General features: G+C 42.2%; 1 protein-coding gene across 1 annotated transcript; it reads left to right on the forward strand.

Annotated features, from left to right (window-relative positions):
• Nucleotides 1-327: 327 nt before the first annotated feature.
• On the forward strand, nucleotides 328-12,734 carry abhd2b (abhydrolase domain containing 2, acylglycerol lipase b). The gene is made up of 9 exons (XM_037682542.1): nucleotides 328-539; nucleotides 4,694-4,869; nucleotides 5,152-5,319; nucleotides 6,459-6,642; nucleotides 6,823-6,915; nucleotides 7,273-7,374; nucleotides 7,460-7,529; nucleotides 8,768-8,852; nucleotides 12,550-12,734. The coding sequence occupies exons 1-9, from the start codon at nucleotides 328-330 to the stop codon at nucleotides 12,732-12,734; spliced, it is 1,275 nt and encodes a 424-aa protein (XP_037538470.1).
• The last annotated feature ends 817 nt before the right edge of the window (nucleotides 12,735-13,551 follow it).

The raw sequence follows: 13,551 nt of genomic DNA on the forward strand, positions 1-13,551 counted from the left end.
GGAGGAGGAACGCTGAGGGCTGAATGAAACTTGAGGAAACAGAAAAGACGGGACACAAACCCTACATTGGGGCCCTTTAAACCTGGGGGTCCTCGGCGCCTGCCCTTGTAAGACTTCAGTTCTGGAAAGTTCGGTCGTGTGTTGATAGGTGAGGTGGAAAAGTTGAGGGAAGTTGACGTCACAGTGATGTAAGTGCTGAACGATGTGGGGGTGGAAGGAAGGGAACGGAAATTTTCTACAAGCACAATAATAAAAGTCCGGCTTTTTTTAAACGTCTCACTTTTGTCACTTTCTGTGCACACAGCAGCTCTTCTGAAAAACCAAACGATGTGTGTCGTCGAGAGCGTTGACTTGCACGCCTTCGGCACCGAGCTGCCAGCCATGTTTGACGGCATGAAGTTGGCTGCGGTGGCTGCGGTCCTCTACATCGTCGTCCGCTGGTTAAACCTAAAGAGTTCCACAGCTCCACCGGGGATCAGCTTCCAGGACTCGCCGCTCAGTCGCTACCTGCTCAAGTCCTGCCCCATGCTGACCAAAGAGTGAGTTATATGTGACTGGTCTGCGTTTGAAAGACGTGGAGCGGTTTGTACTGTTAAAATGGAGCTTAAATATGGGCTTTTCTAATAATTTTGACTTCAAATGTCATACAAACCAGTTAGATTTGTATTGTAGTAAAATCTGGAAGCGACATTGTTAAGGGGAATGCCCATGTGGATGTGCGGCTTAGATCTCGTGAAAAAGTTCCTTTTTTTTTTTTTTTTTTTTTGTCAGTCATTTCAGAAGTGAAACAAATTGTATAGTCCTGATCCATTCAATATTCCATGAAGAAAAATCTAACAAAGTTAAGTCAGGTCCTGTGGATGGATTCTGCTTCTTGAAACGTTTTGTCTTTTCTCCAAAAGACTAGAGGAACCACCTGAGATTCATCATTAAACGGGCAATTCAGTTCAGTTTATTTAAATAGCACCAAGTCACAACAGAAGTCCTCTCGGGGCGCTGTACAGAAACATTCATATACATAAAAAGTAAGAAAACATAAGTAAGGCCTCCATGTTCAACTATCCCCCTCTTACAATTCTGTTATCAGTCCTCTGTGAATAGTAATTGGCCATCAGGACACTAACAATCAATTGTTAGTGGGGTGCACCGATTTATCGGCCCTCATTTCCTTAATTTTGAGAAATCGGCCGATACTTGCACGAGAAACCGATTTTATCGATTTTTTTAGTTTTAACATTTGTCTGAACTTCATATTTCAGAGCACTACCTCATGGCCAGTTAAACAACTTTGTATTGTTTCTAGGATATGGTTCAAGGGTTTGTTTTTCAACAAAATTGAAGGTTGCACCTTATAACACCTGACAGTGTCACTTATAAAACAAAATCGGTATCGGCCAAAATCGGAACCGGCAGGTCAGACTTTTTAGAAACTGGTGATCGGCCAGAAAACTGCAATCGGTGCACCCCCAATTGTTAGGCTGATGGTCCTCCTTTGTCATGTGAACAACTAGTTTTGGCTGTCACCAGTAAACTGGTTGATCCACTATGAGAAGGTGCTGCTTATAAAGCTGAGTTTGTTGGCGCTCCTCAGGCTGGGGCTGAGTGGTTAGAGCAGTCGTCCTCCAATATGAGAGTTGGGGGTTCGAATCCACCAGCAGTCACATGCTGAAGTGTCCCTGGGCAAGACACTGAACCCCTCATAGCCTCCGATGTGTGTCCCATCAGTGCATGAATGTGATCTAAAGCTCTGATTATTCTCTTTAGAATGATTTGTTCAATTAGCTTTGTAGAGATCTAGTATAGAGCTGTATGAATGGGTAAATGAGGCACAGATTGTTGTAAAGAGCTTTGAGTGTCTTGAAGTAAGATAGAAAGGCGCTATATAATTACAGTCCATTTACCATTTACTGAAGAAGTCTTTTGGATGAAAGGCGAAACAGTTCAGCAAGATGAATCCATCCAGAGGACCTGACTTAACTTTGTTATATCAAATTGTATAGATTCGTTACACATAGAGTGAAATATTTCAAGCCTTTATTTTTTGTAATTTTGATGATTCTTGCCTACAAATGATGAAAAACCAAAACTCAGTGTCTCAGATAATTAGACTATTCCACAGTCAGCTTTTGGGACCTTTGTCAGTGTGGTCAGGAGCCGAGATGAATGAAATCAACATCTCCATAAAGCTCATCAGCAGAAGGAAGCGTGAAGTGCTCTAAAATGTCCTGCGTTGACTGTGGACTTCAGAAACCACAGTGGACCAACACAGGCAGCGTTCATGCATCCGAGCCATCAATGACTGGAAACTTCACACTGGACTTTAAAAAAAACCCATGGATTCTCTCCACTCTTCCTCCAGACTCTGGGACCTTGATTTCCAAATGACATGAACATTTACTTTCATCTGAAAAGAGGACATTGGACCACTGAGGTCCTGTTCTTTGTGCCCTCAGCAGGTAAGACACTTCTGATGAGTAATGAGACATTTGTAGCTCATGTTTAGAAGTTAATCATCTGTGAGGGTGTGACACCAGGAGTTTAAAATAATGAACATCTTCACAATATTCTCATTTTCTGAAACACTGAATTTAATTTTTTTGTGTGTCATAATCATCAAAATGACAAGACATAAAGGCTTGAAATATTTCACTCTGTGTGCGATGACTGTGCAATATATGAGTTGCACTTTCTGACACGATTGACAAAAAATGGACTTTTTCCACAATATTCCATTTTTTATAGATGCACTTAAAGGTGCTTGGATTACTGTTTAAATACTCCAACCCCAATTCCAAAAAGGTTGAGATGTTGTATAAAATATAAACAGAACGCAACAATTTACAAATTTCACAAATCCATATTTTATTCACAGTGGAATAAACATCAAATGTTAAATTAGACAATTTTATGGGGGGGAAAGTAATTTTTAAACTGGTGGCAGCAACACATCTAATAAAAACATGACTAGGGCAACAAAAGGTTGCAAGAGTAAGTGGTGCTAATAAGAAACATCTGGAGAAGCATTTTGCAACTATTTAGGTTAATTGGCAACAGGTCAGTAACAGAATGGGATAAAAAGAGCATTTTTTTAAATTCAGAATTTCTCAAGAGGTAACTGTAAAAAACAAAAAACATCTAAAATAGTGGAGCAATTAAAAATAAAGTTCCTGAGTGAAAAATTGGTTAAACTGAATATCCCATCATCTGCAGTTCATAACATCAGCAAGTGTTTTTAAGAATCTACAGCTGAAAGTCAGTTCTGGATGCTCCTGATCTCTGTGTGCTCAGGAACGCCTCCACTAAGTGTCTGCAAACACAAATGGCTTGAAATCCTCGTATCCTGGTTAAAGCTCTATCGTGTAAAGAAGAAGCTGTGTGCCATTCGGAAACGCCTCCGTTTTCTCCCTAAAATGAGTTGAGACAAAGTGGGAAACTGTTCTGTAGTCAGACGAATCAGAGTCTGAAGTTCTAAAACAGAGGAGGACGTCATGTCTTCTGTTAGAAGAAGAGAGGAACTGGCTGCGAGTCTTTTATCATCAAACCGTTCAACAACCTGCAGCTGGTAGGAGGTATGAGGTGCATGGACAGCTTACACATCTGGAAATGCAGCATCAATGCAAAGAAGTATACACAGGTTTGTGAACAACACATCCATCCATCCATCATCTTTACCCGTTTATTCCATTTTGGGTCACGGGGGTCGCTGGTGCCCATGTCCAGCAATCACTGTGCGAGGGGCGGGGTACACCCTGGACGGGTCGCAAGTCCATCACAGGGACACATGGAGACAAACGAGACAAACAACCATTCACTCTCTCACTCACACCTAGGGACAATTTAGAGTTACCAATCAGCCTAACATGCATGTTTTTGGTCTGTGGGAGGAAACCGGAGTACCTGGAGAAAACCCACGCATGCACGGAGAGAACATGCAAACTCCACCCAGAAAGGCCCCTGGACCGGGGTTTGAGCCAAGGACCTGCTCGCTGAGAGGCAGCAGCTCTACCAGTTGCGCCACCGTGCTGCCCTGAACAACACATGCTCCTATTAAATAAATAAATAACTAAAAACTTTTCCAGGGCAGGTGTTTCAGGAAGACAATGTTAAACCACAAACTGCGTTCATTCCAACAGCATGGTTTGGTAGTAGAAGAGTCCAGTTGCCACACTGGTCTGTCTGCATTCCAGTCCTCTCAAAAACAACAAAGCATATCCAACATAATGAACATAATCCAACATAATCCAACTGATGAAGTCCTTTGGATGAAGGACGAAACGTCTCAGCAAAAAAAGAAACCATCCAGATGACCTGACTGAACATTGTTGAATCTGTACCTGGATTATTGAGCATGAACTTTGATGTTTTGAACCACTTTGGCATGGCTGCCTCAGAGGAGTTGACGGGGGAGAGGGTGGGCCTCAGAAACTATCACCAGCAAACTGTTTTTTTTTTCCACTATGGAGTGTGATGTTTGTGGGACTCCGTTTGTTTGTGGCTCGTTGGACTGATGAAGTCCCTTGGATGAAGGACGAAACGTCTCCGCAAAAAAATGCATGTTATCTGGCAGAGTTGTCGATAAGGAGATGGAAACGTCCAGTGATTTGAGCAATCTGTCTTTCTGTCTGCAAATAATTTTGGCTAGGACTCTTTGCTAAAACACTGGTCACAGGTGAGCTGTTGTGCCTTTTTTTAGATACGTTCCTCCTCTGCTGTGGGGGAAGAGTGGTCATCTCCAGACTATTCTGTATGGCAAGATGGGGCGTGTCAACACTCCAACACCCTGCGGGCTTCGCAAATTCCTCCCAATGCAGGACGGAGCCACAGCAAGCTTTGACCTCTTTGAAGCTCTCGGAGAGCACAGCACAGCAGGTTAGAGGTCGTGATTGTCGGTTTCTGGGCTTAATTGTGCCATTTTACATCCTAATATAAAAGCTCATAAAAAGATTTTCCTGCATTGTTTGTATTTTCATGTCATTTCTCCGGAGTTTTCATGTGCTTGTTTGGCTCATATTAACTCTGAAGAATGCACAAGCAAGAACAACTCTCTGGAGGGAAACCATGCATTACAGCAACCGTCACACAAAATATTCACTTTTTTACCAGCACTCATGACTTTAGTTTGTGTTTGACTTTCTTTTCCTTCTGTGTCAGATGACATTACCATGGTAATCTGCCCTGGGATTGGTAACCATAGCGAGCAGAACTACATTCGGACCTTTGTGGATTACTCCCAGCGGCATGGTTACCGCTGTGCCGTCCTTAATCACCTGGGAGCTTTGCCTAACGTGGAGCTCACCTCGCCGCGCATGTTCACCTATGGTAAACAAAAAATACAACCTTTCCTTTTCAATTTGGCTAAAACTGGTTATATTTAACAGATTACTCAAGACCAACAGAGTAGACAAAAGAGACATTTTGACTTTAGATAATTAGTGTACATAGAAAGTCTAATCGTAGTAAGACAGAGTACATGTGTGTGAATGGAAGGGAGGCCGGTGGAACAGTGAGGCTACGAGGAGCAGAGGTCACAAAGGTGCAGGACTTCAAGTATGTAAGGTCAACTGTCCAGGAAAACAGCAAGTGTGATGGAGAGAGTCCAGGCAGGATGGAGAAACACTTAATAATAATAATAATGTCATCACTGTATGTTTCCATACAATGGTGAAAAGAAGTGATTTATGACAAAAGTGTAGCAGCAAAGGTCGAAGGAAAAGTTTACAAGACAGTGGTGAGACCAGCTGTGTTGTATGGTCTGGAGACAGAGACGTGGACAAAAAGACAGGAGACAGAACTGGAAGTGGCAGAAATGAAGATGTTGAGGTTCTCCTTAGGAGAGACAAGGATGTCACTGTTTCACCTAGACTACTTACCTTGACCGGGCTGTAGTGGGGCGCTCTGATGCTGGGGGTTGTCACAGGGAGTGGGGGTTTGGGTAGTGCTATGTTAGTATGTGGGTAGCAGATTGTTATGGTACTAATGCAATACTAATTGGTCTAAACTGCTTAGTCTGTTGCTAAAATCTCTGCTCCCCGTCTGGAAGTGGTGGAACTGTCGGCCGGGCACTCAGTTCTGTTGACAGGGCAGGGCGCTGTGGGGGAAACACTGGATGGATAAGACGTGAATGAGATCATCAGTACAGCACAGGCTGAACAACTGGGAGAGAAAGTTAGAGAGGCCAGACTGAGATGGTTTGGACATGTCCAGAGGAGGGACAGTGGTTTGGACATGTCCAGAGGAGGGACAGTGGGTATATTGGTAGAAGGATGTTAGAGATGCAGCTGCAGGACAAAGAGGAGACATATGGATGCAGTTAGAGAGGACATGGAGGTAGTTGGAATGAGGACAGAGTGAGATGGAGGAGGACTCACTGTGGAGACCCCTGAAGAGGGAAAATCTAAAAGAATAAGTTAATCATCCCGTCCAGTTTGTGTTTTGAAAAGCATGTTTCTTGTCGTCAGGTTGCACTTGGGAGTTTGGGGCCATGGTGGACTACATCAAACGAGCTTTCCCCCAGACTCTGCTGGTGGTGGTGGGCTTCAGTCTGGGAGGAAACATTGTCTGTAAGTTCCTCGGAGAAAAGAGATCCAACCAGGACCGAGTGCTGTGCTGTGTTAGCGTCTGCCAGGGATACTGCGCGCTCAGGTTAGTCAACTTGTGGTCGGGAACGTTGCTTTTTACTTCCTAAATACTGTAACCATCACCGGTATTGGCTATCTTAAAACGTTTTTCAAACTACGACAAGATGAATATGTTTCATTTATTTGGCTCCTGTTTTACTGTTTTATAGTTTGAAGTTTGCATCGTGTGTTTCTGTGTTTTTAGTGCCCAGGAAACATTCCTTCAGTGGGACCAGTGTCGACGGCTTTACAACTTTGCACTGGCAGCCAAAATGAAGAGGCTCATTCTATCACATAGGTAGAACCAACATGTAAATTTAATATTCACATTTATAGATGTATAATTAATCTATTTTTATGGCAGCTTAAATTCTTAAAAACATAAAACTGCAGTGCTTCCTTTAGGTCCTAAAGCATCAGACTTTGATCTCGCTTCTTTCCGGATGTGTTTATATGTTTCTCTACTTTTGATATTATATCAAATAAATTTGTTGAATTTCTGCACCTACAAGGGACAAAAAAAACTATTTCCAATCAGCTTATTCTGGAATAATTAAGTGCTGTCATTTCAAATGTTGTCTCATTTATCATAAAAAGTAGAAACAAAGGCATACTGAGCTTTTCAGCCCTAACAGGTGTCTGCACTGTTTAACAGAAGCAGTTTGTTGGGCTTGGCGTCCAGCAGCATTGATGACGCAGACTTTAACAAACTGTGTGCAGCCACGTCTCTGGAGCAGATCGACGACAGCATAATGAGGTGAAGTACTGATGAATTTTAAGTTTGAGTTGAAACAGTCTGCTCCAAAAACTCTCTAACTGATGCCACATGATTTTCATTGCAGGAAATTTCACGGCTATAGCACCTTGAGGGAGTTCTATGAGAAAGAGAGCTGCGTGCACTACATTCACAACGTGAGTCAAATATTTCCGACTCATTTATTGTTAAAGGCATGTGCTGGCTTTATTGTAAACACTTATCATGGAAATGTTTGTTTACTGCTACCATTTGACTCATGGGCCAGAGGAGCTGGCTCTGAGACAAGTTCAGCATACTGTAGTTAGGGTTCCTTTTTGTCATCAAGCTCAGCGGTTCCCAACCCTGGTCCTTGAGGAACACCATCCTGCATGTTTTAGTTGTTTCCTGCTCCAACACACCGGATTCAGTGGTTTAACTTCTAAACTTTATATTAAGGCTTTAGAAACCCTTCCCGCACTCTTGAAATGTTCTAAACGCTTAAACCTACTTGATTTTAACAACATACTGTATGTTACTAAATTACTAGCTCTGCAGAACAACAACTGTTCTGGTTCCGGTCCAACTCTATTTTATTCTGACTCGGTTCATTTTTGCAGACTTATCTTGCAGCGATGAAGCCCACAGTCAGTCCTCTGAACTCTTAAACCTACTAATTTTAACAACGTACAGTACTTATCTGTACAGGAGCTACAAAATTTTACTTACCAGGCTCTGCAGAACAGGAGCGGCTCGGTTCTGGTCCGACCCGATAGATGAAAAAAAGTCCCGGTACAGTATGACGGAAGCCCACCGCTCCTTCCAGCTTGATGTGCGCGTGCTGCTGCCCAGGATTTAGTCCACCACCTCTGGCCCGGTCCGGACCAGCACCACGCGACCAGAACCTGACTGAACCCCACAGCCCACAGCCATCTGTCGCCTGCAGCTCCAGGATCCGGGTCACACTGATTCTGGATCAGCTCTTCGGCAGTGATGATACAACTTGAAGGATGAGTTCAGATTCAGGATTATTTGTGACTTTCCTGCCAGTTCTGTGAGCAACAGAACTTACAGAACTTCTGACTTTGCTGCAAAACTTTCCCTCCATTTGCAGAAAGCAGTGGTTGAAAGAGCAGTGTTGACTTCTGGGAAGTGAACCGATGGCTTCTGGGTAACGTAGTTCTTTAGACTGGCAAAACAGTGAAGGCTTAATGAAAGAAAACTACAAAATGGCGGCACTTAAAAAAAAATTAAATGTTATGTACATGTACGGTACTTAAACAATTGCAATAGAACGAGTCCATGAAAAACAACCCACGAAGTAGCGAAGGACTACTGTATTACTAAACTTAGATGTGTACAAGCAGAGCCTTCTAAAGAAGTCCACAAACAAACTGAACACGAGTTTTCTCTGCAGGTGTCTGTCCCTCTCCTCCTGGTAAACTCTTTAGATGATCCACTTGTTCATCAGGCTCTTCTGGATATTCCACGCAGACTTGCAGGTTTGTGCTTCGTTATACGCTTAATCGAGTAAGAAGTTTGATTTTAGGACTTTACAGGTCTGGTTATATGTGGAGTAGAGTTCAAATATTTTACTGGATTTATTTTCCAATCTAAATCCTGAAATCTGAAAATAAACATGCTTTGTAAAGTGTGTTTCAGGTTATTTGGAGTATTTAAACTGTCGGTTGTAAGACAGAATTTTACATCTTTCAAGTCAAGGCAAGAAGATCTGTATGTGATGGAAACACTCCAGTACAAGGTGCTCGTCATGTTTGAACACAAAAGGCTGAAAATAACCAAAACCTATGCAACACCTACCAAAAGTAGTTTGAAAGAAACTGGCATTGCATTTAATTTGTTAATAAAGAGTACATTTTCTAAATATTAGCCTTGTTTGAGTTGTAGCGAACGGTGAACAAAGAAACAATAAAAAAGAGCTTCATCTCCAAAGTAATAATAATTTTTAAATAAAACGATAAATATGTTAAGAGAAGACAATAATGATGCAAAGCACTGGTTTGTGGCTTTTTTTTAGATTTGCAGCTTGAATGAAATAATCTACTGTTCATCAACATCTGTCTTGTGTTATAAAAATACACAGCGCTGCTAGAAAGTTTGTTGGAAAGTTTTGAGGCGGCTGTGGCTGAGTGGTTGGAGCAGTCGTCCTCCAGTGGGAGAGCTGGGGGTTCAACTCCTACCAGCAGTCACATGTTGAAGTGTCCCTGAGCAAGACACTGAACCCCCCCATTGCCTCTGATGTGTGTCCCATCAGTGCCTGAATGTGATCTGAAGCTCGGATGCAGTGTTGTCCTTTCTCCAAACATAACACTTTTCATTTAAAACAAGAAGTTCTATTTTGGTCTCATCTGTCCACAAAACATTCTTCCAACATTCTTCTGGTTTGTCCACGTGATCTTTAGCAAACTGCAGACGAGAGCAATGTTCTTGTTGGAGAGCAGTGTCTTCCTCCTTCAACCCTGCCATGCACACCATTGTTGTTCAGAGAGAGACCTTCATTTGTTAGAAGTTACCCCGGGGTCCTTTGTGACCTCGCCCACTATTCCACACCTTCTTGCTCTTGGAGTGATCTTTGTTGGTCCACCACTCCTGGTAACAATGGTCTTGAATTCCCTCTATTTGTGCAGCATCTGTCTGACTGTGGATTGGTGGAGTCCAAACTCTTTACAGATGTTTTGTAACCTTTTCTAGCCTGATGAACATCAACTCTTTTTCTGAGCTCATCAGAAACCTCCTTTGTTCCTGCCATGATCCACTTCCACAAACATGTTGTGAAGAGCAGACGCTGATAGATCCTGTTCTTTAAATCAAACTGGGAGTCCACTCACACCTGATCGTCATCCCATTGATTGAAAACACCTGACTCCAATTTCACCTTCAAATGAACTGATAATCCTAGAGGTTCACAAACTTTACTTTTATAAATAAAAGACCAAATATAATATTTGGGGTAATATTTATAATAATGGGGTCAATACAGTTTAAGATGGTCACAACAGTTAATGTGTGTAAATACTTGAATATCCTCGTATCACTTGATTAGAATAATACTCGTATGATACCACAGAGCTCTGATTGGATACTTTCAGATGTGTTTCATTCTTATTGTAAAACAGTAGCTTCATTTGTGAAAATTAAAATTAATATTTACAGTCCATTACTCACAACAGACTGAGGTCTTCCTCTGGACTCAACAGTCTTAAGTGTTGATGAAGTCTTGGTGCAGCTCTCTGCTCAACGCCGCTCAGCTCAGACGGTCTTGTTGAATTTTTTAGGGCCATGTGATCCTCAGCTACTGGATTATATATAAATATAACACCATGTGTGTGTGGGGGGGGGGGGTACTCATGGCTTCCATTTGCCGTCTTGTATCGAGTCATTAGTTTATTGAAATGACCACTTAGTGAAAGTTACGTTGAAATTCGTGGCCTGTGCTTACTGATGTTACTGAAAATGTGTTAACACGTAAACAAAAATGGAGCACCACACAGATTTAACTTCTCTGGATTTTAGGGAGTTGATTTTGTACGTCTGGAACAATAATACTTATTCTGCAAACTGTGAGAGCAGAGCTGAGGAAAGGTGTGTTTGGCAGGCGATGGGAGTGAAAATGGTGTAGAATAACAGAGGTGAAGATGATGATGGTGCAAAAACAGACTGCCTTGACCGCTGACCTCACCGAGCACTTGAAGCAGTACTTCCGTGCTGAAATAAGGTAAACTGAATTATTTATTGTCACAAGAGTAAGATCGTGGCAACTTTAATGAGGTGGTTAGACATGCGTATCAAGAAAACAAAGTGAGGCAGTGAAGGTCAAACAGTACATCGTCTGGGGACTGTGAGCAAGGCAGTCGTGCAAAACCCAAAACATGAAGCGTCCCTGTCCAGCAGGTACTGTATGCTTACCTTGTTTCTGCTGCTCTGTGGCCACCGTGGTGCTATAGGTTCTGCCTCTTTGTTCAAATCATCACCAAACCGTTCATTCAAAAAGTGTCCAGGTTTTTGCTGGGGCACAGTGGTAAGGCAGCTGACTTGGGACCAGAAAGGTGCAGGTTCTATTCCCCACCATGCCTATCTATATGTTGCGATGTCCTGAGCAGGACATCTGCTCCTCAACGGCTCCCTGTGCATTTAAATAGCTGCCCGCTGCTTCGCTTGGGTGCATCTCGTGTGATGGGTCAAATGCAGAGCACAAGTTTTGTGACTGTATGATGATGCTGTGGACTGGTTGGTCCACTATAGGAGTGTTCTGCTTAGTGGGGGAAACAGTTCTCACAGGTCACCGAGCAAAAACATTCACGTGCATTTTAAAATCCAGTTAGTAAAAGTTTATCTATAGGAAGCAGCAGATTGTGCTGAATCTTCACTTCGTCACAGTCGCCCATCCTGAGCGAGCTCAAAGGAGACAGTGGGAAGGAAAAACTCCATTTTAACAGGAAGAAACCTCCAGCAGAACCAGGCTCAGGACGAGCGGCCATCTGCTTCGACTGGTTGGGTTTGAGAGGACAGGAAGGAGAGACAAACTCAGAAGGACAGGTCCAGGTGAACCTTCTATAGGAGGAAAGACAGAAAACTCATTAAGATAAAAATAATTACAAATACAAACAGGAAGAGTAGAGCAAGTAAAGACATCAGCAGAGTGAGGAAATTTAGTTTGTCCTCCAGCAGTCTAAGCATATAGCATAACTAAGGGATATCTCAGGAAACCCAAGCAAACCCTAACTATAGGATTTATCAAAAAGAAAAGTCTTAAAACTGGACAATGTGTCAGCCTCATGGACAGAAACTGGTTCCACAAGAGAGGAGCCTGATAACTGAAAGATCTTCCTCACATTCTACATTTGGAAACTAGGAACCACAAGTAAACCTGCAGTCTGAGAGTGAAGTGCTCTGTTGGGAAAATATGGAACAATAAGATCTGTAATATAACAATATAAATGGTGTAATAACTGCATGTAATCATTGTGTGAATTGAATCTATAGATGACTTTCACTTTTTAAAATTTCAATCATCCATCCATCATCTTTACCTGCTTCTTCCCTTTTCGGGTCATATTTTAATTTATTAAAAAGGAAAAGCATGATGTGACACCTGTAAATTTAAAATGACGTTTGTTGGGATGGTCCAAAAGTTATTTGTTCATTGAAATCACCTTTTTGTCTGTTGTACTTTCTTAGATAAGATGTCCAACGTAATGTTTGTCCTGACCCAGCACGGAGGACACATGGGCTTCTTTGAAGGAGACGTGCTTTTCCCGCAGCCCCTCACTTGGATGGACAAGGCCATCGTGGAGTACGCTAACGCCATTTGCCAGTGGGAGAAGAAGGGCAGGTCAGCCAGACGAGGAGTAACGAGGAAATGAACTCTTAGTGGGTAACGCACATGTTCAGGGCCAAACACCAAGTCTGACTGGCACGTTCAGCTTCAGCTGCGTGTACACTTCTGCACATTTCAGTTTGTTCTGACTTAACCTCTGATGTAAGGGGCGTACTTTGCCCTCCGGAGCGAAGTTCGACTGGGAGCACCACAGCAAGACTGCAAAACTTACCTTACACCTCTACACTGTATTCAAATGTCTGCAGAACACTGTTCGTTCAGACCGATGGATGACTGCTCCAGTATTTACATGTAATTTTATCTGTTTGGAAAAGACTGAGCTGAAAAGTTATTTGAAGAGAATGTTCATATTTTTTTTTAAGTGGGGTTCTCTGGAGGTGTTGAACAATTAATATCTTACCTGTTGTAGATAACTCCCATGAGCATCCTCAGCTTGGTGAAATAAGAGTTTAAGCCAGACAGGACTGATGCCCAAATGTTAGCCAAGAACAAAGTGGTGCTATTGCTACCATTTAAAACTGGCTAGAGTTTTAAAAAAAATCTTAGTGGTTCATGCCAACAGTGTTTCATAGACTTTTATAACATCTGTTATTCATTCATTCAACCTTTATTTAGACAGTTATAAATTGAGTAATGCAAAAACTGTTAAAACAATATTAGCACAAAACTTGCAAGCTTCAGCTAGGCTTGTCACGATAAACAAGAAATAAATTAATCACATGATAAATGAAAATTATCTACCTCGTTTTCATTTTTCTACTGGATGAGAAAAGACTCAACTCCGGTGCTCTTCACTGACCCCTCCCTTTCTCTTTGAAATCTGTTTTAATCGTCCAAAATCG

Source organism: Nematolebias whitei, chromosome 10 (assembly GCF_014905685.2).
Source record: "Nematolebias whitei isolate Nwh7 chromosome 10, NemWhi1, whole genome shotgun sequence".
NCBI classification, from domain to species: Eukaryota; Metazoa; Chordata; class Actinopteri; order Cyprinodontiformes; family Rivulidae; genus Nematolebias; species Nematolebias whitei.

Bases quoted from the DNA above. Each gene is read 5' to 3' on its own strand.
- abhd2b (XM_037682542.1), top strand. From the start codon at position 328: ATGTGTGTCGTCGAGAGCGTTGACTTGCACGCCTTCGGCACCGAGCTG. The intron at 5,320-6,458 runs GTAAACAAAAAA...TCTTGTCGTCAG, and splicing joins GCCGCGCATGTTCACCTATG to GTTGCACTTGGGAGTTTGGG. The intron at 8,853-12,549 runs GTTTGTGCTTCG...GTACTTTCTTAG, and splicing joins TATTCCACGCAGACTTGCAG to ATAAGATGTCCAACGTAATG.